The sequence below is a fragment of the Bos taurus genome, chromosome 11, assembly GCF_002263795.3.
Source record: "Bos taurus isolate L1 Dominette 01449 registration number 42190680 breed Hereford chromosome 11, ARS-UCD2.0, whole genome shotgun sequence".
NCBI classification, from domain to species: domain Eukaryota; kingdom Metazoa; phylum Chordata; class Mammalia; order Artiodactyla; family Bovidae; genus Bos; species Bos taurus.
Window position 1 is genome coordinate 3,112,293 of NC_037338.1, and position 25,558 is coordinate 3,137,850.

General features: G+C 49.8%; 1 protein-coding gene across 3 annotated transcripts in view; it reads right to left on the reverse strand.

Annotated features, from left to right (window-relative positions):
• Positions 1-417: 417 nt before the first annotated feature.
• TMEM131 (transmembrane protein 131) overlaps positions 418-25,558 on the reverse strand; it is a 185,738-nt gene continuing 160,597 nt past the window's right edge. For 2 of the 3 annotated variants that reach the window (XM_002691141.7, XM_059891636.1), the window contains 15 exons: positions 25,036-25,178; positions 24,411-24,597; positions 22,851-23,036; positions 21,892-22,050; positions 20,702-21,282; positions 15,640-15,815; positions 12,408-12,535; positions 7,980-8,104; positions 7,641-7,790; positions 5,300-5,465; positions 4,518-4,639; positions 4,319-4,415; positions 3,445-3,542; positions 2,708-2,868; positions 418-1,464 (listed from right to left, as the gene is read on the reverse strand). In XM_002691141.7, the coding sequence (XP_002691187.1) occupies positions 1,180-1,464; positions 2,708-2,868; positions 3,445-3,542; positions 4,319-4,415; positions 4,518-4,639; positions 5,300-5,465; positions 7,641-7,790; positions 7,980-8,104; positions 12,408-12,535; positions 15,640-15,815; positions 20,702-21,282; positions 21,892-22,050; positions 22,851-23,036; positions 24,411-24,597; positions 25,036-25,178 (2,764 nt within the window). In that variant the 3' untranslated portion in view covers positions 418-1,179. The remainder of the gene's footprint in view (positions 1,465-2,707; positions 2,869-3,444; positions 3,543-4,318; positions 4,416-4,517; positions 4,640-5,299; positions 5,466-7,640; positions 7,791-7,979; positions 8,105-12,407; positions 12,536-15,639; positions 15,816-20,701; positions 21,283-21,891; positions 22,051-22,850; positions 23,037-24,410; positions 24,598-25,035; positions 25,179-25,558) is intronic. The other variant, XM_059891637.1, reaches the window with a different exon arrangement.

Below are 25,558 nucleotides of genomic sequence, written 5' to 3' on the forward strand. Positions count from 1 at the left end.
TCTCTGGTTACCCCAGCAGAGGCTGGCTTTACAGGCCAGGAAAAGGATGACAAGAGAAGCCTGCTGAAGCAGGCAGCACTTTCTGAGAGATTAAACCAAACTCATGTGTTACGGCCTGTGGAACCTGCCCGGTAACTGTGATCTTTACAGGCACCACTTGGAGGAGCTGTGGGAATATGAAAACTGGAAAGGGTCGAGCACTTCTTTTTAGATGTGTGAGCTTTTTTTCCTCTCAAGGGCCTTTAGGGAATACTCTGGAAATACTCAGAATTTAATTAGGCCACAGAGCTTCCAGCCACAGTAAGCCCAACTCCACAGAATGAGGCACTTGATAGAATGACTTACTTTAGTGTGAGACAGCTCCAACAGATGCATATTCTGTGTTTAAAAAAAAAAAAAGACACACAACAAATTCAAGGCTTTTGAAAAAAGCATCATTTATTTCAAAGTACAACATAAAGTTGTATTTTTAAGAAATACACCTTCAATCTTGTATCTCAAGACTTGGCGATGTGCATTTCAGTTTATCTTGAAAATAAATTCAGGTATACAAATGTTACATACCTCAAGTACAAACAGCACAGAAAATGCATATGGTCTCAACCGAATGTTTTAACATTCATTCACTGTTCTTAAAGTTGACTTAACATTTCTGTAATCTGCTTTTAAACCGAGACAGCCTTATTTTAAAAAAATACTCTGTATTTTCAGCACAAAGTCCTCATACATTTTTAAAATTAGATCTTGGCGTATAATATTGTGAAATTATTAAAAAACCAACCTTGGTAATTTAATAAAATTGTCACATGCCAGGACTTCTGAAATCAACTTGAGTTGTCACCTTGCTGTAATATCAAATTGGTGTTCACACAGACAGATAAGGTGGGAGAAGACAGGTGGTGGGCAGCTGATAACAGGTAAGGTTTTCAGATGTACAGGTCTTACTGGAGTTTGTGGCTGAGTCCAGACTTTTCTCTAAAAGCACAACAGCAAATCTCGTATTATCATAATTGCAAGAAAGATCTGAAAGAAGCGAGTGGTGTAAGCCTGCCCTGCAGAGATGAGGAGGGTGAGGAGTGGGCAGCAACAGCGGGGAGAGCCTTCAAGATGTCTCGGAAACGGGCACGTCACGGTCTAGACCAGGGGCCACCACCGTTTTATTTCTTTTTTTGCCTAATTTCAATTCTCGTGAGGGAAGTGCGAATTCGACCAGGGGTCTGAGCTCCTCCGTCCGATGGTGGGACTCCATATCCGCCAGGGGTTGTAGGTCTGGCCCAGGTCGTCGGAGGGGCTGGCGGCAGAGGGCGCGTGAGCTGCCGGGGCGCTCTCGGGGCCCATGAGGCTGATGCTCGGCAACGCGCTGGTGGGGCTGGTGAAGGGCAGGGTGCTGTGCAGGCTGCTGGACCAGATGGAGCTGCTGAACGGAGTGGACGACCACAGGCTGCTGGTGCTGCCAAGGATGGGCTGACGAGACAAAACAGAGGACGCTGAGCATCAGACGTGAAGGGGCAGATGGCAGAGCGGGGAAGGTAAGCTAACGACGGGCTAGGACACAGGCTCCTCTCACTGTCTACTTTAAAGTGGATGTTTCATACACACAGCCGCCTCAGCACCTGAGCAGATGGTTCTGAAACTTTAAAGGGTGCCCACCACAGCCGGGGCTGAGCGCAGCCCACCCGTTTCAGAAGGTGAAGCTCACGGGGCCGTGAGCCGCCCCGCCACCTTTGCAGCACGTGGAGGAGCTGGGCAGGTGCACCAGCAATGAGGAGAAGGCGGCGGTGTCAGCTGCTTAGACTCTTTCATGATCCCACGGACTGAAGCCCCCCGGGCTCCTCTGTCCCTGGGATTCTCCAGGCAAGAACACTGGAGTGGGTTGCCATTTCCTCCTCCAGAGGATCTTCCCGACCCAGGGATAGAACCCAAGTCTCCTGCATTGCAGGTGGATTCTTTTGCCCTCTGAGCCACCAGGGGAGACCCATCAATAATGGCCTGAAAGGTCTCAAAGGGTTCTACCCCATTTTAAAAGAACGGTTAAGACACTTGGAGAACTGAAGCCAGAATGATTACGAGTGCAGACAAACTTCGGAACTGGTGAAGTTAAAACATCTCCTGGTCAAACCTTGCACATCTAACTGAGTCTTCCTGAGGATGAAGAAGTGATCACAATGGGATCCTATTTTTCTGTCATGATTTTGTCAAAGCTGAAACCAGGAGTCATTTACTCTTTGTGGCACATGACCTTTGCAGAACCATTTAGCCGAGAAATAAACAGATGCACCTAGAAAAAGCCGGAGTCACGGGGCCTCCCAGGACCCAGTGTGTGCCGCGCTCAGGCGCCGTCGAGACACGGGCCTCCTGGGACCCAGTGTGTGCCACACTCAGGCACCGTCTGACCTGGAGGTGGCGGGATCCGAGAGGGGCCCCCAGTCACCCTGAGTCTAACTTACAGGTCGGGAGAGGCTGAAATGAGACACTTCAGAGATCAAGCCTCAGCGTCTCAGCCTTCCTCCTGTAACTTCTGGACCATCTCGGCTCTGAAGAGAACTGATGGTCACTTTGGCAGAAATGAAGACGCAGCAGTGGACAGGATGAGCGTGCCCATGCCTTCACACTGCTGTTACCCTTCATCTCTGTCAGCGTCACCCCCAGGGACAGCGGCAGCTGTGACGCTGCCTGAGCAGGCAGGCCGAGCAAGCCCAGGACTCACTGTGGCCGTGTGGGTCGGGGAGCTGGAACTGGCTGGCCAGGAAGGGCTGGGCTCTGTGGCCGGCGAGTCCCAGAGGTAGGAGGGGCCGCTGCTCAGCTCATTCCAGCTCCTCTGTGAGGGCTGATTGCATGATCGCGATAACCCGAGCTTGCTGAACACTTCTGGAAGAGAGGAAGGAAAGGCGAGTGTGCGCTGGATCTGGCCGTGCTCCCGGGGCAGGTCGGGTGTCCTCTCAGGGGTCTGCATCGCACCCACTCCAGCAGCCCCCACCATTCACGGTGGGGTGTCGGGGGCACCCCTGCCTATGACCTCAGAACCTCACCCACGCCTTTCACTGGACCGTCACGTGCAAACACCATCACAGCTAATGGGAATTCTAATTCTCAACAGCAAGAAAAATAAGGAGCTCCAGCGTAGCCAGGAGCCACCTCTCAGACACAGAACTTTCTTGAAGCTCTGAAGTCAGGTCTGCAGAACATAAGCCAGTGGGGATCCCCACTGCATGGAGCAGACCCACTGCACCTTCAGGCTGGGGTGTGGGGAGGGGCCCGTCCAGGACAGGGCAGCAGAGACAGACCCACCTCCTGGGAGTCAGCCCCGTGCCCACGCCTACGGCTGACTGACAGCGCTGGCAAGGGAAATGCATCTTTCAAACACGTCCCCCAGACGGCCACCACAGTCTCCTCCCTCCATCTGTCCATGGCTCACTAGTCATGGTCCAGGGTTTAAACACTCACCACCAGTTAGGTTAAAAGAATTCCCAAAGGCTGAGAACGAGTTGAGGGGTGTGAAGTCAGGGCTGCTGGGGTTGCTCACGGGGCTCCACAGACCCGAGCTGAATGTTGGGAGAGAAAAACACAACACACAAGAACGTGATGGTCAATGGAGACAGACCCAGCGCTCACAGCTGCGCGCATGGCAGGCCCTGCTCCAATGGGCGCGTGCGTGTCACAGACAACAGGGAGACCTGGAGATTGCTCCGTGCCCGGAGGGCCCAGAGCTCAGGCCACTCTGCCACAGGTTGGGAGCCTGGCTCAGAGCAAGTGTTCTGTGCAGAAAAGAGGTATTTCTTCCTTATTTACCTTTCAGTGATGGAAGATTTATTAAACTGTTTCAAATCTAGGATTCGTTTTCTTGTTAGTATCAGGTAGGTGAACCTGAGAGTCTACTTGAAGTTTTATTATTTTACTGTGGGAATGTTATCCAGGCAAGTGAACCGAGGCAGTGCCTGCACACCACCAGGCCCCTGTGGCTGCTCTGGGTCAAAGCCCGACAGTGCAGTGACTGCCTGGAGTCTGCTCCTGGGCCCTTCCTCTCACAGTCTGCTTCCTCTGCTTCTCATGGTGAGGTCACAGCCTTTCCACAATGACCATGACAACGGAGAGGGACGACAAGAGACTTAGAAGGCGGTCACACACCTGCCCCCTCCGCGGGGGTGGGCTGTGTTGCGGGTGCCTCCTCCCCTGTCAGGGGGCCCAGGAGGGAGCAGAGACCCCCACCAAACATCTGCTTGTCATCTAGGGGCCTCAGAGCACACGAACAGCTGGAAGATGTCAACCCAGCCTGAGAAGCCCGCTTGCCTCCACCCCGATTGAGGCGGGCCGGCCATACCTGTCTGAGCCATCGCTGTCAACAGGAGTGTGTGAAATGCCAAGGCTGCTAGAGAAATCTGTTTTGCTTGAAGAAACTTTGGCAAAGCCGTTCCCACCTGTAATAACGGGCTCCGAGTCAGCGGGAGGCAGCTGGGCCACAGGTATGTGCCCAGGCCCAAGGCCCAGTGGTGCCTGGTCTCTGATGCCAAGCCACTCACCTGGGCTCTTGTCATACCCAGCCGTGACCGCAGCGAAAGTGGGGTTGCCATTCTTGCCCGGGAGAGAAGCGGCTTTTGTCAGTTTGTGTTTGCTCCCGCTTGGCTGCTTTGCTTTAGAGTCGCTGGAGGGAAGAAGCAAGGCGAGAGTCCCTCAGTCCTGCTGGCACTACCCCCACTCCGGCCCCGGCCGTCCCGGGGACTCGTGGCCCAGGGGCTGTGGCTCCAGCAGGGCTGGGGGTGGCCAGCCCGAGACTCTGCGGTCAGGTGGAAAGTCAGGGGTGTGGAGAGAAGGGAAGGAAAAGAGCCGGGGCAGCCCTTTCCAGAGGGAACAAGGAGCGGGCCGCCAGGCAGGAAGGGCCGACCACGGCTGCCGCGTCCCCGTGCCGGCCGTGGGTGAGGAGCCCCGGCCGGGAGGACGCAGGGCGGGGAGGAGCGCAGGCCCTCAGTCTGCGAGCGGCACCCCCCGTCAAGGCCACGGTCACACTAACGGTCGGGCTCTGTGCCTCCCGTGTGCTCGGCTCTTGCAGGCCCTGCCCTGTCACTGTGACCTTCACCCGCCACAGGCTCAGAGCAAATGACCCATAAGCCTGTTTCCTCGACTCTCAGCACAGCTTGTGGGGCTTCATTCAGGATGTGCTTTCTGGCTTCTGAACCAGACCCTGACTCTACGGGGCCGCCCTGAGGTAAGGGCTGGGGAGCGGGGCTGAGCCTGCACAAGGCGGGATGGCCCTGCAGCCTCTGAGGGTCCCCCCGACCCGGCCCCAGCTCGGCCGCGAGCCCACCTGCCCGGGCTGCCATGGACGATGCTGCTGTAGCTGCCCCGGGACGTGAACGGGCAGGGTGCGGCGGGCGGTGAGGGGGAGGTGGGCGGCGGCGAGGTCTGGCGTTGTTTCAGGAAGATGTCTGCGTTGAGGGTTTGCAGAGAGAGTTTATAAAGACTATCTGTAGCTGCAAATTAAAATTAAAAAGTCTCAATTGTGACATTTCGATTTTTAGTCTTAAAAAATAGTTGCTTTTGATATTCTAACATCAAAGGCAGTGATGCAAAGCCTACAGCTTTCACGTGTGCTGTTTCTCTGCCTTTTGCAGAATCTCCCACGTGACCCAGCATTGCAGGCCCTTCCTGGGGGGTGAGGCCCCTCCCTCCTCAGGCTGGCAGGAAGCTTCCCTCTGTCCGCAGGGACGGGCAGGTGGAGTCTCTGCCTGGACCTGGAAGACCCTGGAGTACCACACAGGTCCCAGCCTCACAGGTGTGGGGCCGGGAGAGCACCCCAGCTCCCCCAGGGGGACCCTTGTGCTCCGTGGGCCTGCCAGGTCCCTGTTTTACAAGGATACTCCATTTCTGCTGCCCTTTAAAGCACAGCTGTTTCAAAAATTTTAAACAGAAAATAAGACAGATTCTGCATTCACTCAATGGAAACACGTAACTTATCAGAAACAGGTACCACCCTGCATGTCCGTCACGTGTGCCCTGGTGCTGTGACGCGAGGTGCGAGGAGAGGGCTTGGCCTCCACAAGCTCAGTCTCTGGGGGACCCTACTTGCCCAGTTACCCTGGCACGACCCCTCTGGCCAAGCATCCCGCTTGTCTCTTTGCCCAGCTCAGTGTGTTGCCACCCTGGTCCCTCTGGCTGGCCTTTCGAGCCTCCAGAGCAAGGACGGGCTGCTCTGCTCCCTACCCACCCGGTAGGGCCTGTACCCCTTACCCTCAGAATCCAGCTGGCTCTGTGGGTGGTTCCCCTTCCCTCCAGCACTGCGTGCCTCTCCCAACAGGCAAGGGGCTGGGCCCAGGTGAGCTCACGTGATCTTGGTAGTGTCCAGGCCCCCGTCTCTTCAAAGCCCGAGTTAGTTTTCCCACCTTCAGCTGTGCACCTGCCCTAAAAGCTCTCCCCACGCTTCCCCCACGGGGCTGGCCCCTAGTCACCTGCCGTTTCCACCTGTCCCCTCACCCTCGCTCGCTAGAAGAATCTCCCCTCCCCACCTGCCCGGATGTCTGCTGACCCGACACGCACACTGCGTCCCTGGAGAATCCCCCAGGCTTCGCTGGGCTTCACACAGCCCAGTGAAACCGGCTCCCCGGGAACATGGAGTTTACTCCCTGTGGGGAAACGGCCCCTGTCACAGGGTACAATCCGAGCACCAGCGTCCTGTTGAAACCTCGGAGGGGATCTAAGGACCTGAGAGCAGCAGCCTGGACCCCAGGATGACCCAGAGACTCGTTCAACTCATTTCTTGAATGACCAGGGATTTCGGACTCTCCCTCATCTCAAGCAAGAAGAAAGTACTAAAAAGGCTCCAGAAAGTTTCATAGCAAATATGGGGCTGCAGGTTTTAACCCAGGGAGTGTCTCTTTTCAGGGAGTATTTACACAGGCTTGTGCTCAACGCCCACCTCACCCAAGTTCTTCGCCCTCATTCAACTCACTGGCCTCCCATCACCCCTCTTCTCTAAACCTCTGTGACCTCTAACCTGGTACTCACCCCAGATTTTCCCTTTGGCGCAAATGGGCCCAATGGAGTCACTGTGATATGGTGGCTGAGTGCAGACAGATCAGCCCTACAGAGCTGACTGCCAATGCCCTGCCCCCCGGCCCTGGCTGCGCCGGTCTCTCCTCTTCCAGGTCCTATCTATCTAGAGCCTGAGGGCCCCCACCCTGTTCTGGGAGACAGTGCTCCTGCCATGATTTCCTGCAGGCCAGACCCGGGGAACAAGGTCAGGAAGCTGGTGAGAAAACTAACGCCTTCACACGGCTGTCTTCGGAGAAGATGCGGCAAACTGGGAACAAAGTGAATTCTCACAAAAGGGGCTGCGCTGTAGACATACGAGGAACTAACCAGGGGCCGGGATGCCAGGCCTTCTCCGGATGGTTCACTGCTCTACTGGAACTTTCCATGTCGTACAGAGGGAAGCAGGTGGTGAAGCAGCTCCCTGAACTGTCTGACTGCTCTGCTATGAACGCTTACTCTACGGCTGATCACACTTTAGGCCCTTTACCGACGTGGCTGCTGGCTGCTACAAACCGGCTCCGGCACACAGACCCTGGGTCTCCTTTGCTGGCAAGACGCCCTGCAGTTTTCCCGCCCAGACCCGGATGCGCTGCGGCTGTGGGGAGCACCGTACTTACAGCTGCCGGGCTTGTGAACAGGCACGGAATCCCACTCTGGTGGTGGAGAGTCTTTTTCACCTTCTGAGCTGCTGGTGTTGCCTAGTTCTTGACTGTTTGGGAGAAACTTTGCGAGGGCAGGTGGCCTGCTATCCACTAACTTACTTGTACCTGTCCAGAATTCAGAAAAGAAAGCCATGAGGGAGGATCATCCCTTTCTTGGGGCCAATTTCAAAAAACCTTCTGATGAGAATGAGAATCCACCTATGCCCGACGACTCCTGAATACTGTGAACTCACAACCAACAACTACTAGTACAACGAACTGTTAGGCCGCCTGTACGACGAGAAAGGAAAATACCTTTTGTTTTCTGGGAGTTTCGTGGTTTGGATCCACTGGTCAGTGTAGTTGGAAGAGGAATCTTGGTTGGGAGATTTCGGCGCTGTTTGCTTTCCAAGGGGGCAGTATACGGTAGCTCTAAGCAACTGAAAGACAACCACGGTGGGACATTCAAACACAACGCTTTGTTTCAGGGCTGAGAGAAGTCACTGATCCGGCTACAATCTCAACAGCTTCTTTGACTCATTTGGCCTCCTGATGCATTATCCACCCACCGTCCTGAGGGCTGGCTGCCTTCCAAGCACTTCTAATACTGCTCAGAAGACATGGACAGACTTATCCTCTGCTATTCTGACAGCAGACAGGGAACTGAGGTCCATTATTTAATAATGTGTAACGGGTCGGAGCACCTACCTCAGATAAGGTGTAGGAAGCTGTTTGTACAAACTAGCCTTGTAGGAGCTGCTAAGTGCAGTCATTCTGCTCGTGAGCAGGTCTCACCCCACCTGAAGCCTCCTCACCCAGCACCTAGATCCTCACCCAATGTGTGCACTGCCTGCAGGACTCTTGAATATGGAGACGCTGAAAGGTCTCAGACTTAGAACTGTCAAAGGTTCCGTGACTCAAAACTCTGAACCTGTTTTCCCATGGACACCATGCAGTGAACCAGGGCTAAATTCACCAGGGCTAGTTCCTGAGTGACCTACAAATCCCCCAAAGCCCACGGCAGGGCGGCAGGACTCTCTTGTTTGTCTAAGGTCTAGGCTGAGTGGGTAGGATAAATATTCTTCTCTATTCTTGAACTCAGGGTTCATCTTAGGCCAAAACTTAAATATTATTTTCACTGGTCTATTTAGAGTATATTACTTCTAAAATATTAAGAGGCAAGCTTAACATAATAAACATGTATAAATAGGACAATTAATTGGCTCTGAACTTCCTGTCAGCAAGGCAAAACGGGAGACAAGTTTAAGTTTTAAGGGCTATTTTTAAGTTTCCACAGCCCGATGAAGAAAACATTGAAGTCTGCTGAGAGAGAAGTGATCTTTAGGAGAAATGACCTGGGGAGATGGCCCACATAGGCAGTATGGTGAGCCTTAGAAACACGCGAACCATAAAACCTTCACAAGTCGCCTCTGTGCTGCCCACCAAGATCACGAGGCCTTTCCGCTGACAGGAGCCAGACTGACGCGGCCCAGCAGAAGGACGCCTTTCAGCTGAGGCAACCCAGTGGCCCCTTACAAGAATTACTCTAAAAATCATCAGTGGGCTCTGGTGACGGCCGCAAAGCTGTCAGTTCGAGGCTGAGCTGATAGCTGGCTTTCCACTAAAACTTCACAGTTCACTGATCAATATAAACGTTCTTCAAGTGGGCAGTGTCTGGCATTTTCCACCTAAGTGCACTTGCTACCCCAGCCTCCAGGGGTGTCATTCCGACCCAGCACTCTGCCCCCCACCCCCTCCCAGCCCCACCCTTCAGGTTCTTAAAGCGCCACATCCTCCTTCCACTACCCCTCCGAGTTCACCCTCCTAGGGGGTAGCAGATCTCTGCTGGGCTCTGGGCCTGGCACTGTCCAAGCTAGCTCACACCAGATCGCAAATGTGAGGACGGCTCAGACTTTCTATATCCAGTGGCACCCCAGTGTCCATCACTAGCACATGTCCCCTTCTTTCAAAAAGGTAAGCAGATTTTATATATATATATATATATATATATATATATATATATAATGGTATATAAAGCATGATTTCATAAACAAATTTTAACAGAGGTGCTTTATAAACATTATATAAGGTAGTTGGTCAAAGGTCATTTTCTTTTCATTCTTTTGTTTCTTTATATTTCACAAATTTTCTATCATAAATTGTTGTTACATTTGGAATTAATATAAAGGCTAACCAAAAATCCAAAGGGCTCGGTTCACCCAGATGAGCAGAATTTTAGGTGGGCTAACGAACCGACATGAAAACAATGCACTGTTCATGGGTGAGCCTATTAGGGCTGCAGCTTTATACATCTGGCTTTCTCCTTACGATTGACAAAGACAATTTAAAAAGACACTTTAGAGCATATTGCTTAAACTGCCTTCTGGTAATGATCTCTGTTAACTACACACATCAAGAGGACGTGAGCTGAGACTGCCCTGGTGGTCCAGTGGCCAAGACCCTGTGCTCAATGCAGGGGCCCGGGCTGGATCCCTGGTCAGGGAACTAGATCCACATGCTGCAACTAAGACCTGGTGCAGCCAAATAAATAAATGAATCTTTAAAAAAATGTGAGTTCTCACTCTGCCTCCTGACTGGGGGCTGGAGAGTGGGCAGCTCTGGCTCTGGGAATACCAGCAAACTCCCTCAATACCCCCTGCAGAGTCACGGCATCAAACGCAGTCTTTCACAGATCCTCAAAGTCAAACCTGCTAACAGTCAACTGACTTCCTAGAAAGGTCAGAATACAACAGAAGTCACTGGAAGAAGGATGAGAGGATTAATGCATACGTACAATCTCTTTTAAATGTACTGAGCTCAGGCGTCAAGGAGAATAAACGGTTTCCCCATGGTGACAATCACCTATGGACTGGTTTCACTAAGATAATCCTCAGAAGCTGGGCTTTTAAACTTATGATCCTAACAATGACAGCACAACATTCCATTCTCACAAGATCTCAGGATATGTAAAAATTAAGGTTTTTCTTTCTTTTTTTTTTTTTTTAAGGTTTTTCATAATTTGGATTTTTCTACTTTAAAAACATAGTGAGCACTGGGAAGCCTGGCGTGTTGCACGCAGTTCATGGGGTCGCAGAGTCGGACATGATTCAGCAACTGAACAACAACGCTTTACAACATCTGGTCAGTCAACTAAGCCTGAAAAAGGCCTAGAAGAAGAATCTCTAGCCACTTGACTAGGGCTGTTATTCCTGTCTTGGGGAGCCAGAGTATTAGCACCAAAGTGCCTCAGGCTGATTCCCTCAGGGCAGAGTCAAGTGCCATTATTCCACTTTACTCTATTCTAACCACGCCAGATCCTTCTCGACAAGCTGTGTAGTTAGGCTACTTCAACCGACATTTGCACAAAAGGGTAACTTTAAGTATAAACACTCCATTACTAATATTGCCATGTACTGTGTTGCTTCTTAAGTTCAGGGACAAGGTTACATTTTTATGCAGTAATCACTAATTTCTGATTAGCTTCTGTTTCTACAGGACAAGGTGGCCCTGTTGAGTTAAGCTGTATCATCTAGGGACAGAGTCCAGTTTACTGGTGTTTTTGCAGAGTTCAAGCTTTATTCCTAGAATCTGAGTAAGAACAGACTTTCTGCAAAGCTATGGTCAGTTCTGATGACAACAAACCATGTCTTCCTTTATTAACGTATACATAATTCCCTCAACTTCCTGGGTTGATGTCCACTTATCAGAGAAGAAGGTCAACACTGGCTTCCATGCAGATGGCCATCTTGTACGATGAACTAGTACAGCACTGTCAGCAACTCTAAAACCAGGACTAGTTTATTAGACCCAAAGTTAATGGAAGTATGAAGTAACCTTAGGAAATAATAACCCAATAGTTCAAATCATTCATTTCCTTGGGGAAACATTTTGTAGGGCGCCCTCCCTGAGGGGCCCAAGAACCCTGGCAACTGTCTGGTGGTAATATCTGCCCTGAGCACTTTTTTTTCACAAGGTAAGAATGTATGTGCCGTGTGTTAAGTTGCTTCAGTGTGTCTGACTCTTTGCAACCCTTTAGATGGCTGCCTGCCAGGCTCTTGTGTCTGTGGGAGTCTTCAGGCAAGAATGCTGGAGTGGGCTGCCATGCCCTTCTCCAGGGAAGCTTCCTGAGGTCTCTTAAGCCTCCTGCGTTGGCAGGCGGGTTCTTTGCCACTAGTACCACCTGGGAATCACAGGTCAAGAATACATTTTTCCAAGTTTTACAGCCTGGAGTCCAGATCCCCATGACAGCCCCGGGTGAGTGAGCAGACCCAGAGCTCCTTTGAGAGAAATTATGGTCATACCTGCAGCTGGAACATCAAGTCCAGTTTTGGGCAGAAGTGAAATGGCTCTCTGTCTGGGAGCAAATCACCAACTGTATTTTTCTCCTCCATTCCTCCCCGCCCCACCCATATTTTGGCTGAGCCACGTGGCATGTGGGATCTTAAGTTCCCTGACCAGGGGTTGAACCCATGCCCCTCGCAGTGGAAGCAAGGTGTTTTAACCACTGGTCCTCTTCTGTTTTTACAAGTTTTAACTCTGCCTTTTGTATGTCTGACCTCAGAAGCATGTGCCTGTCCCTCCCCAGGCACAGTGAACGCTGGGCAGCAGAAAAAACCCAGAGGAACATAGCTTTTGTTGCAAAAAACCCCAGAAAAACCAGTCAAGCAGACACAACCATTACGAGTTCTCACATAACTCCTCTTACTTACACCTCATTTCTCTGAAGTCATATACTTTTCTTACCTGGGTTTCACATCTGCTGGGATTTCTTTCTTAACATTTAAGACTTTTTTGCTTTTTTGTTTCACTTGAGACATTTCGTTTTCATGTTTTTCAGGCATGGCTTGTTTTCCCTTTTGCTTTTCTGTATCCTGTAAAAAAAAAAAGTATACTTAATTGCTGAGTAAAATTAAAAATGCCTGATATAGTCCTAATTTGAAGGCAGAGACACAACACCAAAGATGGAAAAGATACATATATCACAAGTATACAAATGATAAGCTCCTTTCTTCAAATCGCTCTCAACGTGGTTCTGTCAATTTTCCAGCCTTTGATTTATTATAATTATGTTTTACTGGGTCTGAGTTATAAGGCATGTCACTTAAAATTATACTCACATCCTGACTAGAGTAGGAGGTGACAGTCGTAGCAACAGATTGATAGCTTGTTGTTAAGCACTGGGGAGCAAAGCCTTGCCCTTTTTACAAGAAAAGGCAAGGCAGGACAGCAGGATAGAGCGACACACTCCTGGTGATGGTCCTCATGCTGCGCACGAGGAAGCCCCCAGGGAGAAGACAGCACAGGCGAAAGCGTGTCCCCCCCAAGTGTTCATGGTAACGCACGCCTGTCACAGTGTCGCGGCGGCTGGGAAGCCAACAGATGCACCATCCAGGGGAGGGGCCCAGCCATTCAGTCACTTATTCAGCCATCCTTCCCTGGTCGCCCCGCTGGTGTCAGGCAACGGGGTTACCAAGAGGGCCCAGTCCCTTCCCTCAAGGATGGTGAAGTCTAACAGGAGGGAGACACCGGACACAGATCAACTTGCGTCCACGCAGCAGTGTTCACTGGCTGGGACTGGAGCCTAGGAGCCATCCCGTCGGCTGAAAAGGCCACAGCCCAGGTGCTGCTCAGAGCTGTGCTGCTCGACGAGCCCAGCGATGCTGCCCCTGGGTCCCAGTTCAGGCGCGCATGGGAACTACACCAGGCGCTCCAGACTAAGGGGAGCCGCCGCTACACCCACCCGTGAGCCCGGGGACTAGTCTCTAAACAGGGCAGACACCATTCAGGCACTGGTGACCACCCTGGAGCCACCTGGAAAGCGGGCGTGCGCTGCTCACGTGCAGAAGACCACACACAGCATGGGCGTGAAGTGGAAAAAACAGAAGCCTGGTTCTGTGTCAGGGTGCACAGGGCCAACTGCGGGGAGACACCCTGGCTGAAGGCCAGAGCTGCTGCGAGCGGTGGAGAGCTCCCACCAAAGGGCAGGTGAGTGTCCACAAGACAGGGTCAGGCTGCAGTTCAGGTCACATAGACCCATCCGCCTGATGGCAGAGAGGGGTACAACGCCCTCCTGCCCCAGCACCTTCTGAGACTGTGCTGAGTCATGCAGGAAGTGTTCCGGGGCCACCCGACTCATGGAGAACTTTGCAGACCGTGAGCCCGAGGACAGGAACCTGGCCCTTCTGTCCACAGTTGTTTTTTCTTTTATTTTCATGGTTGTTTCTTAAGCGCCCACTATGCAGGTTCCCAACACGTGTTTGCTGAGTGCATGGGGAGAAGAGGGCTGGAAAAGACACACATGCACGAGCAAATGACCTGCCAAGCTCGTAATCTAGTTGGGAAGAAAACACACACGACAGGCGGATGTGTCAGTTACAAAGAAACAAGAGCGCGGAGCTGAGGCCAGAGCGCAGAGGGGCACGTTCCCGGTGGTCTGGAGGTTAGGACTGAGCTTCCACCGCAGGGGGCATAGGTTCAATCCCTGGACGGGGAAGTAAATCCCGCATGTGACTGAAAGCAACAGCAGCAGCAGCGAGCGCTGAAGGGGAGGAATAAAAACTGCTTAGCAGCGAGAATGGCAACAGGCATGGAGGTGGCCGGACTGGAGCAGCATCTGTGAGAAAGCACATGACGGGGCAAGAGCCGAGGACCAGGAGGAAATGAATCGCAGAGGAGGGAGGATGATGCCGGAGGGTGTGGGGGACAGAGTGCCGGCGGTGCTCGGCTGGAGGAGAGTGCCGGACGAGTGCTCAGGCGAATGCTGGAAAGGCGGAAAGAAGGCAAGCAAAGCTGGGGAGCAAGTCTGTGCTGAGAACGCTGTCCAGATGCTTGAAGTTCCTCTGCTGTTTTTCCTTTGTTACTGATGCATTCGCCTGTTTTGTGTGTGAAACACACGCTCTAGTTTCTTCCCAACTAGATTACAAACCCGGCAGGTCATTTGCTCGTGCACGCGTGTCTTTTCCAGCTCTCTTCTCCCCATGCACTCAGCAAACATGTGTTGAGAATCTGCGTGCTGGGTGCTTGAGAAACTGCCGAGGACAGAAAGGCCAGGTTCCTGTCTCAAGGGGCTGAGACCCCACTTGAGGACCACGAGCTGGCCGTCTGCTCCTCTGTAGCAGCTGGCACAGAGTGCCAGCCCCAGCCATGGACGGCGCTGAATGGGCCCAGAGCAGCTGCCAGGCCTCAGGGACGCACAGGCGAGGGCAGTGACAGGAAGTGTCATGTGCAGACTTGACTTTAAAACTTAACAGGTGAGGATGACACTGCTGGATATCTGTAAGAAATGATTCCTTAAGCCACTAGATTAAGACCGAAACAGAAATTCAGCCCCACAGTATTAAAGGCTCTATTTGGCTCATTTTACATTTGAAATATGGTCATTTAGAAATAAAAAGGTCCAAAGGGAATTACACCCTCACTTTTCCTCACACCTTGTAACACACGCTCTCCGACACAGCCACAGCAGTAACATCACCCTCCATCCACCTCGTGGCCATGGTGCCTAGGCATTTGGCAGTACGATTCCTGATGCCCACGACCCCCTTGGAGCTGAGCGTGGGGAGTGAGGATGCCTTTCTGGTGTGCTGGGGGAGTGCTCGGAGCTAGGGGGCCCCTGGGGCTGGGTCACAGCCACTGCTCTGCCTGCTCCCAGGGCTCACTGTGCCAGCGGCGGCACAACAGGACACAGCCAATATAATCAAAACAAAGTGGGGTAACTCCTTCCCATCCTTTTTTGATACTTAAAATCTGAGACAATTTTCATGAGCCAGAGTGGTTACTATTTCAGACAGACCCTAACTTTCCAATTTCTAACTATTCCACCTTATTAGCAGGCTTCCTGACCTGTCCCCTGGGGAAAGGAACTTATTCTCGCCCGGAGCTGTGGTGCCTGTGCAGGAGAGACAGGTAACCCGGGCGGGCACATGCCCCGAGCACGGCCATTCTGCGCCCACCCTGCCCCACGAGGCCACCCTACCTCCTTGAGGAGAGGCTCTGTGTCTGGGTTGGAGGTCTCTGTGGTGGTGGAGGAGCTGTCGTCGTCAGCCAAGGAGTCCTTCAGCTCGTCTTCCAGGGCCCTCCCCTTTCCCTTCTTCTCCTTCTCCTCCTGCTTCTTGGGGGGCTTCACCTTGCGCTGAGGAGGCTTTCCTTTCCCTGCGGGTGAGAGTCAAAGTAAAAGAGCCCTTGATATTTCAACAGCTTGGAAAACACAGCCATTCAAACTCTTTTTGAAGAGGCTGAACTCTGATTAGTAACAGTTTCTCTGTTTCTTCTCTAAAGCTTCTCAAATTAACATTTGACTTTCTGATTAGAATATTTTACAAGATCAACAATTTTTGAGGCATAAGTGATATACAATAAGATACGCCCATTTTAAGTGTACAGTTCAATGAGTTTTGGCAACTCACTAGTTTTCACAAATCTATGTGTCTCTAGAAGACAGCTGGCCCTTGAACAACAGGGGGTTAATCCGTATACAGGTTACAGCCGGCCCTCCACGTCTGTGGCTCCTCTGCAACCAGATTCACCCAACTGGGGACCCTGTGGTACTGTAGTTTCTACTGCTGGAAAAAATCCACATAAAAGTGGACCTATGCAGTTCAAACGCTTGCTGCTCAAGGGTCATCTGTACTTTTATATCCCAGAGATGACACAGCGTTGAGAAGTCAGAGGAGTGAAAACCAGAGATTCTGTCAACCTCTCTGGTGATGGGAGCCTGACGGTGACACGGGATGAGCTGCCACACGTGTCACTTGCGGGGTGCCGAGAACCCTGGCGGCTGAGTACAAATTCCGGCCCTCCCGTTGGTAGCTCCTTGATCTCGCCCTCTCATCTGCAGACTCGGCGAGATGACCTCACAGTGCTGTGAGGAGGAATTACAGGCAGCCCCTGGACAGTGTCCAGCCGCTGCTATGTATGGGCAGAAGGTAAAACAGAGTGACAAAAGGCCTATTATTTTAACTAATGTGGACGCTCCCAAGACAGACAAGAAAACAGCCACAACATCTGAGTGCCCGCTGCGCTGCAGTGCTGTGTGTCCTAGGAATACGGCAGTGAGAACCATCAACACAATCCCTGCCCTCAAGGAGCTTCCACCCTAACTGGAACAGAGCAGCAGAGAAGCCCATGGGAGGACGCCGACCCCTCGGACTACGTCCATGAAGCCACCTGGGCAGGCAGGCTGGGCACAGCTGCAGAAGCCACATCTGCCACCGTTGAACCCATTCTATGTCATTTAAAAATGTATCTCCTTAATATACCTTATTGAAAACCCCGATGCCTTATGGTGACTGTTGATGGATGCCAGTGACTCAAACTTTAAATTAAATTTCTCCAAATCACAGAGTTAGTTAGTAAGTGGCAGAGCCAGGATGTGATCTGGGTCTGCCTGAAGGCAGAGCCTGGCCTCACCACCCCATGGCACTTGGCACCCCCCCAACTAAGATAAAGCCGCCCCTCAGACTGCCAACAGCAGACAGACACCAGGGTGGCGACAGATCCTGCGGTTTCTGCAGTGCATACAGACACTGCAAGTGGCCGCACCTGGCTTAGCGCATTCTCGGGTTTTAACCCTCAATCCAGCAATGCGCCCAGCCAGTCCCCAGGGCTCACGTGTTACGGGAGGAAAAACCAGAGAAATACAGAATCTAGGCTGTCCAGTTGCAGAGGTCCTGCTCAGGCCAGCCACGAAAGGAGGGTATTTCTGGGGCCCCTCTTCCATGAGGGACAGTGACTGCAGGGGTGGTAGAGAAGAGATGGGATGTCTAACTCCAAGCTGTCTAACTCAGAGAAGGCGAGGGCTGGGGAGACCCTGTTCCTATGACAAGGGGTCATTCTCAACAGTCTACAAAAGCCAGACATCGCTGAAGCTCATTACAAGAAGATTTCTTTGAGATTTTGGGGAGGGCGGGGGAGAGAACAGGGCACTTCTGGAAAGAGAAGTGCCAAAGAATGGAAAGAAACATTACATATTTAACGTAAACACACAGGCTATTTGGCAGGGGTGCTGGGCTAAGTTTTAGAGAGATGATAAAGGTTCCACCAGCTGATGGTTTTATGATATATTAATACCATTGTTCCGCAAGAGCTTCCCAGGTGGCAGTACTGGTAAAGAATTCGCCTGCCAATTAGGAGATGCAAGAGACACAGGTTCAATCCCTGGGTTGGGAAGATCCCCTGGAGGAGGAAATGACAATGCACTCCAGTATTCCTGCCTGGAGAACTCCATGGACAGAGGAGCCTGGTGGGCTACAGCCCATGGGGCTGCAACGAGTTGGACACTCCTGAGCAAATGAGCGCCGTGGCACTCTTCTGCAACCCCAAGATCAATGCCCATCGTTTAAAGTTCATTTAAAAGACTGATTTTCTACATGTATGTTGTGCTTCAATAAAAACACTTATTGAAGAAAAAAACAACACAAAGACCTGGCTCATTCCTTCTTTCCCAACAGCAGTGCTGGGAAGGATATCAAAAGCGGTGGCTGCTCGTGTGAAGCCGGCAGTCACTGTCTCTTCGTGGCCTCAAGAATCACCTCCATCATTAAATAGCTTTTAGTAGGTTGACTCTAGGACCACCGTGAAAAGTAAAGAACTTATGTTCTAGATGAATGACGCTGAAAAGAAAAGATGGGCCCATTGTATAGGTGTCAGAGGGCTGTCTTAGACCAAGGAACAAGGGGTTCATTTTGCTAGAGCCTCTCTTTGTGCTAAGATAAGATAATATATATTTATTTTCTTATGCTCTAGATAAGGGAAAAACACATTATGTAACCAGATCTAATTTTAAAAAGAGGAACCTTAAGCATCCATTTAATATTACTGTAAAAATTACCCTAAAATATGTAAGCTCTATTTACTCATTATTGACCAGGGAATTTTTGCAGAAATGAATGCCAGTGGCTGGCAATTTCTTATGTAAGTGAATACTGAAACACCTCTGGTCAATAATGTTCAGGTAATAAAAGACGTATTAATATGTCTCTGGTCAATAATGTGTTAGAAAAATGAGATAACAACAAAGAAGATTTCTGTGGAAGAAGTTAAATATTATTCAAGACTTTTGACTATCTTATAAACCCAAATGCAAGTAATTCTATGAAGACTGTATAGAACCAGTCTTCATATCACTGCAATTAAGAAATTTTCTAAAACTCCTGGACTCTGGAGGGTCAGGTTTCTTTTGGCTTCTCAGGGCTGCCAAGTACCCTGTTCAAACCAAAGGCAATTCCTGGTACATCAGTGAGGGGGTACTGAAATAGGCTCAGAATAACACAGCATGGCTGCCACAGAAGAGAGAGTAAGTCACAAAAAAGTTCAGGCTGTACAGGGAATAAACTGAGATACAGCCAGAGGCCATTTACCGTTTTTCACATATGGACTCCGGAAGTTACAAATAAGCCCGCCTGTGCATGTGTGGCGGAGAAGGCAATGGCACCCCACTCCAGCACTCTTGCCTGGAAAATCCCATGGACGGAGGAGCCTGGAAGGCCGAAGTCCATGGGGTCGAAAAGAGTCAGACAAGACTCAGTGACTTCACTTTCACTTTTCACTTTCATGCATTGGAGAAGGAAATGGCAAACCACTCCAGTGTTCTTGCCTGGAGAATCCCAGGGACGGGGGAGCCTTGTGGGCTGCCGTCTATGGGGTCGCACAGAGTCGGACACGACTGAAGCGACTTAGCAGCAGCAGCAGCAGCAGTGCATGTGTGGTGTGTAGGCTTCTGTGAAGGCAGCCCCACGTCATGCTCTCATGGAACTATCTCAGTGTGGGTGACCTCACTCCTCTTGAGGACACTGCAGAGGTGATGGGAGGTCACTTCCAAGAGTAGGTCACAGAAGACCGAGACTTCTGTCCGCCAGCCTGTTCTCTCTCTCGAATGTTTGCCTGCTTGCTCTGGTAAAGCCAACTGCACTGAGCTGCCCTACAGAGAGGACCCAACAGGCTGCTGGCCATAGTCAGCAAAAAACTGAGACTAGCAGTCCAACAGGCCATGAAGAACTGAATCCTGCTCTCAGCCACCTGAGTGAGCCTGGAAGCAGGTCCACCAGCAGCTGAACCTTGCAAAGACTTTAGCCCCAGGCGACACCTTGACTGCCGTTCTGTGAGAACCTGGCAAGCTGTGCCCAGATGCCTGACCCCTAGAAACTGTGCTAGTAAATGATGGGGTCTAAGTCACTGGGTTTTGGGGCAATCTGTTGCTTACAGACAGATGATTAATACAGCACGTATGTATGCATGCTCAGTCATGTCCAACGCTCTGTGACCCATGGACTATAGCTCGCCAGGCTCCTCTGTCCATGGGATTCTCCAGGAAAGAATACTGGAGTGGGCTGCCATCTCCTCCTCCAAGGGATCTTCCTGACCCAAGGATGGAACTCACGTCTCCTGCACTGGCAGGCAGATCCTTTACCACTGAGTCACCTGGGGTGAAAACAGCATAAGGAGCTCTAAAGCAGGGTTGGCCGCTTCTGGGAAGGGCCAGGCAGTAAGCGCCTTCAGGTTTCCGCCCTGACAGCCTCTGCTGCTGCGGCACGAAAGCCGCACAGATGACGTGTGAACGAACAGGCACGCTGGCCCGAGGACAGGTGACGGCTTTGTCCACGGGCTGTGGTTTGCCAATCCCTGCTCTAAAGCGCAGGTTGTACAGAAATCCTATTTTTGGGTCAAAAGGCAGATGACTGCCATTTACCACTGTGTTAAAAACTATTTTAATGATGGAAAAGAAAAAGCTCAACCTACCACAGTAACATAGTCATCACAGGCAGTGAAAATAAAAACAGTAGGTGTCCAACAAATTCCTGAATTGGTAAGTGTTTAGTAATTTGGTAAGAGAAATATGGGTATCTTTTATGACACTCAGATACTTCTATTTGCATCTTGATGCGAAAGAGCTGAAGTCCAAGGGCAGAGATGAATGTGAGCCAGAAGAACACCTGCTAAATTAGCTGCTCATCACAATTACGACTGAGATAGCCCCCTACACACGCACTGGCTGTCCCCTTGAGTGTCACACTGTCCCAGAAGTGAGAAGGTATGGTTACCTTTGCTTTTCGACAAGGGTGAAGGCGGCTGCTCTGTAAACACATCTAGGGGCGGGGCGTCGTGGTGCTCGAAGTCTTTGTCCATGGCTTCGATGAGACTGGTGATGTCTGAGTCCTCGGAGCTGTGCCGGGTGCTGCCGGGGTGCTCTGGGTGGGGCGGGGGTGCGAGGGGCGCAGGGGACAGCCTCTCGGGCTGTGGCTCCTGCTGCTGAGGCACTGGCGGCGGCGGCGGGGGCGAGTGCTGTTCCAGGGGGCTGTGGCCATGGTGCTGGCTGCTGTGCTGGCCCTGTCTGGCCCCCTTGGACTTCCGGCCTGCGGTGTGACCCTGGGCCATGCTGTGGGACTCGAAGACCAGTGGGCTGGCTTTGCTCGCCGACTGGGCATTAGTCCTGCCAGAGGCACTCGCACTGTTTTTGGCTCTGACGTTTTCCACGTCAGCCGAGTTTCTATTGCTGTGACTGCTGTGCGGGTGGACCGACGGGCTACACTGCTTGTGACTCCCTGCGCCGGGCCGGGAGGCCGAGCCACCTGCTCCACAGAAGCCCCGACTGTGACCGGGGTCACAGCTGAGTGTGTTCAAGCTGAAAAAATGATCAGTAATAGCCAACCGTGAGATCTAACATTAAAAGAAAATTACAGGACATTCATGTGGTCCAGTGGCTACGCCTCCACGCTCCCAACGCACGGAGGGGGCCCAGGTTTGTACCCTGGTCGGGGACTAGATCCCACATGCTGCAGCTCAGAGTCTGCATGCCACAACCAAGATCCTGCATGCCTTCAGGGACGAACGAAGATCCCATGTGCCACAACTAAGACCCGGGACGTCGAAGTACAGAAGTAAATTGAAAAAAAGTATACGTACTTCATCAGTAGAGCCACTGCATATATGAATGACCCTTGGGTAGTTCTACTCGTGACAAGAAATAGGATACTTTTCACAACTCTACTGGGTCTGTTCTATCTGAAAATTTGGGCAGTAAGTCACTGGCCTCAGGTAGAGTATTTTAACCCTCATCAATGTAATAAAAACATGGGATCTTCTAAGAGTTCTCAGTAACTGAGAGTGATACACAGGGCATTACAATTTTTTCCCCCGAGCAAAGACGAAAAGAAGAAACTTATTTTTTCTTTTAATTACATCAGCCAAATCTATGCATATTAGAGAATTTATCTCCAGCAGGTGCACATACTTTCCTTCAGATGAAATACCAACGATTCTCCTGAGATCAAATGGTCTCCCCACATCAAAGGGCGGGTTCGAGGCCTCAAAGGACAGCCGCCTTCGGAAGGGCTCCCAAATTCCTTGAGCTTCTAAATAGGCTGTTCCAATTACCAAGAGAAACAGCGCACTGCAGGGAGAGAAAAGATGGAGAATCCGGGTTCACGTGTTAGTGCGAGAGCAGCAGGATTTGATACTAAGGGCAGAGTTTCTTGGTAAAGTACACAACAATATAAAAAAACAAAATGCCTGTGACGAGCAAAAGCATCTGGGATAAAAGTCTGCCCACAGACTTCTCCAGCGTGCCAGTGTACAGGCAGGCTTGTATGGAGGAGATAACCACTGGAATCAGAACAGACACTGGAGGGCACCTTTCCTTCTGCCAAGCAGCAGCTCTTTAGTTCTAACTCTCCAGACCAACTCTCTTCCCTTGAAGGATGGGTTGGGTAAACATGCAAGTTAATTGAGAGGCGAGTAGATCTCATTCTTAAAAAATAAAGAAACAGACTGAAAAAAGGATGAGGATGCTGAGGGCTTAAAAAACATTTCTCATCAGTTTTACATTCTTTAGGTATGATATGACTCAATTAGCATACCCTATTATGTTTGAGTACATTTCATATGCCCAAATCAAGTAATTTCCTGGTAAATTATGAGGCTTTTTTTTTCCTTTAAGAAATTAAGCTGTACTGTATGTGTGTAACAAATTTTATAGGTAGAAAAGACTCTGGTTTATTGCATATGTCATCCAAGAGGGGTTTAGGTCTGACTGCTCCCACTGGTATATGTAAGCCTGACTAGGCAGGGCTGCCTCTTTTGTCCATTGGGTGGATCCCCGGCAATCAGAGCAGTGCCTGGCACCCAGGGGGAGCCGTGATCAACAGCGTCAAGTGATACATACACACCAACCTCGAAAGAAGACACAAGTACCTCATTATTCCTGAGATGATGATGTACAGAGCCAGCTCCCAGTTGGGCCTGGGCAGGGCTTCTGCACAGGTTGCTAACATATGGTAAGGAAGGGATGCATTCAATACAAACACAAACTCAGAGCCACTGGCTGTTATAAACTTCAGTTCACGGATGACTCTAGAAGCCGTGAAATCAGGAGTAAACCTAAAATGCAAAGGTGGCAGTGAGACTAGGTTTTTAAAAATATACTGCAAGCAGTTTAAATATAATAATTTGAAACAGAGCACAGAATTTGAGAGATTGGCACTTTTATTCAACTTTCTCATTTTCAGATGGACAAAGTATTGTCCTATGAGGTTAAATAACCAAAACAACTTTATTTTGTGGATAACTAGAAACTACATAGAAAGAGAACAATGGTTGACTTTCCAAAATCAGTAATTCAGAGAGAAGTCTCTGAGCTTCTTTCCTTTCCTTTTTTTTTTTCCTGTATTTAATTCCCTCTCCTCTCCCATGATATACTCGCAATAATGCCTTTTTTCCCCCCAAGAAACCCATCCCAGCCCTACTGATGTACATCTCCTCAAGCACTGCTTTCTGTCCCAATTATTTAGTTTTTGTGTTAACTGTAAGCTCTCCAAGCACACGACCTGCACCTTGAGGCCAGGTGTCTTACTCCCCACTGAACCTGCAGGTGCAGAGTGCTGCGCCTCACACGAGTGAGAGAGGCACTAACGAAGAAGACGCCCGCTGAGGACCATGGAGTGAACCATGGAGTGAGCGTTCGACTAAGGGGCGGTGGTTACGTTTATTAGTGAACCTTTATAACAAGCTGTCAATTGTTAAAACGTGCTGCAACTATTACCCATGTAGGCATTACCACTGTTCTCTGACCAAACTCTCACATGACCTGGGAAAACTGCATGTGTGAGACCCAGTGTCTGCTCTACTGAGAATGATCTTACAGTTGGTTCTCTACAAAAACTTGAGAGTTTTTAAAAAATTAAGTATGTTTTAAATTATGAAAGCATGATAACACATTTACAGGAGACTTCAAATAAAGTTACATATAGTCCCACTATATATATATACACACACACACACATATATACTTATCAGATCAGATCACATCAGTCGCTCAGTCGTGTCCGACTCTTTGCGACCCCATAGTTCCACTATATAATTACTTTTTAAGTAGATAAGATTTTTAGTTGGAGTTTCAATATCAAGCGCTCAAAAACTAATGGAAAGAATAGGCAAAAAAGCAGAAGGATATAGTAGACCTGACCTGAAAAGCACTATGAACCAATTCAACATATTTAAAATTTATAGTTTTTACACAACAGCAGGATACATATTCAATTTTCCATAGACAATGAACCAGGAGACACTGGAACATATCCAGGGACATAAAACAAGGTGCAAAAATCGAAAATAATTTTGAAATTGGTTTCTTAGTTTATCTGATCTACTTTGGAGTTTCCACAATTTTGAAAACAAAGAAATGAAGAAATAACCAAAGACTAAGTGGGAAAAAAAAAGATTTAGTGATTCATCATCTTATGAGAAAATACTTACAGAATGACTATGTCTTTAGAGGCATTGGCGCTCAGTGCAAACTCTTGACAATTGACGACTTTAAAGCCATATCCCTCACAAGAGTACCCACTGACTTCAATGGTTTCTATGTGAATTGGAAGTTGTCCTGTGTTCTCTACTTTAAATGTTCTTTTCAATGTGAAATTGGGTTCCCTTAGTCTCATACCTAAAGGGAAAAAATGAGGAGTGTAAATCTTGCTGTCCCGTGCACCAGGTCCAAGTGATGATAACACATCCTTCACGAACGTATCCCAGAGATTATGACGGAGCTCGTCAGGCCAAAGGGATGAGCCACCACCCAGGTTTCATCAGGAAGTTCTCTTATTTGTTAAGTCATTTTAGATGGCGGAAGTTTAATTAGGCTTTGTATTTCACATTCAGAGTAAATCAGCTAAGGTATGCAATGAACACTGATACTTCAAAGCTCATAAGATCCAAATGCAGCAACTCTGACAGCGAGTTCAGGTGCTCCCTTAAAGTCTCAAGTGCTCATCAGTCATACATGCACATGCCCATGTAGAAACAGTGTTCCTGTTTCTGGAACCACTTACTGTTGAAAAGGAGCGCTGATATTCGTGCGCGTGCCTACGACAAGAACACTCACCCTCCGTACAGTCTTTCAGCAGTGCTTCTGTGATTTTGAAGCGTAAGGAGCTCCCTGGGCCCGGAAGCTTGCCTGCCACCCTCAGGTTCTCGGTTGTCCCCTGTCCTTGGACCATTACGGCATCCATCACAGTCAGGTTATTTCTACATAAGAAGAAGAAGCCCAGATTGTCCTCCCCTTAAATTTGCACAATCTTTTGATCTTGAGTTTTACTGCTGTTTTATAAACAATGTGAAGATTAATACAGTAAATTGAACGGTCAAACGTTGGCACTTGAAAAATTTAAAAACGTTTACATGACGAAGAGCAAGAGTTTTACATTTTCAAGAGTCACACATGTACAGTAGACACTAGTCATGTCTTTTAGCTAAAAACATAATCACAATGTTATGTTTCATGAGGTTTGGTGTGCGTGTGTGCACATATTTTGGACAAAATGAATACCCTGTTTCATAAATAAATGCAAATATTAATATTGAAACAAATCAAGAAAGGACTCTTATATAAGTACCAGAAGTCAACC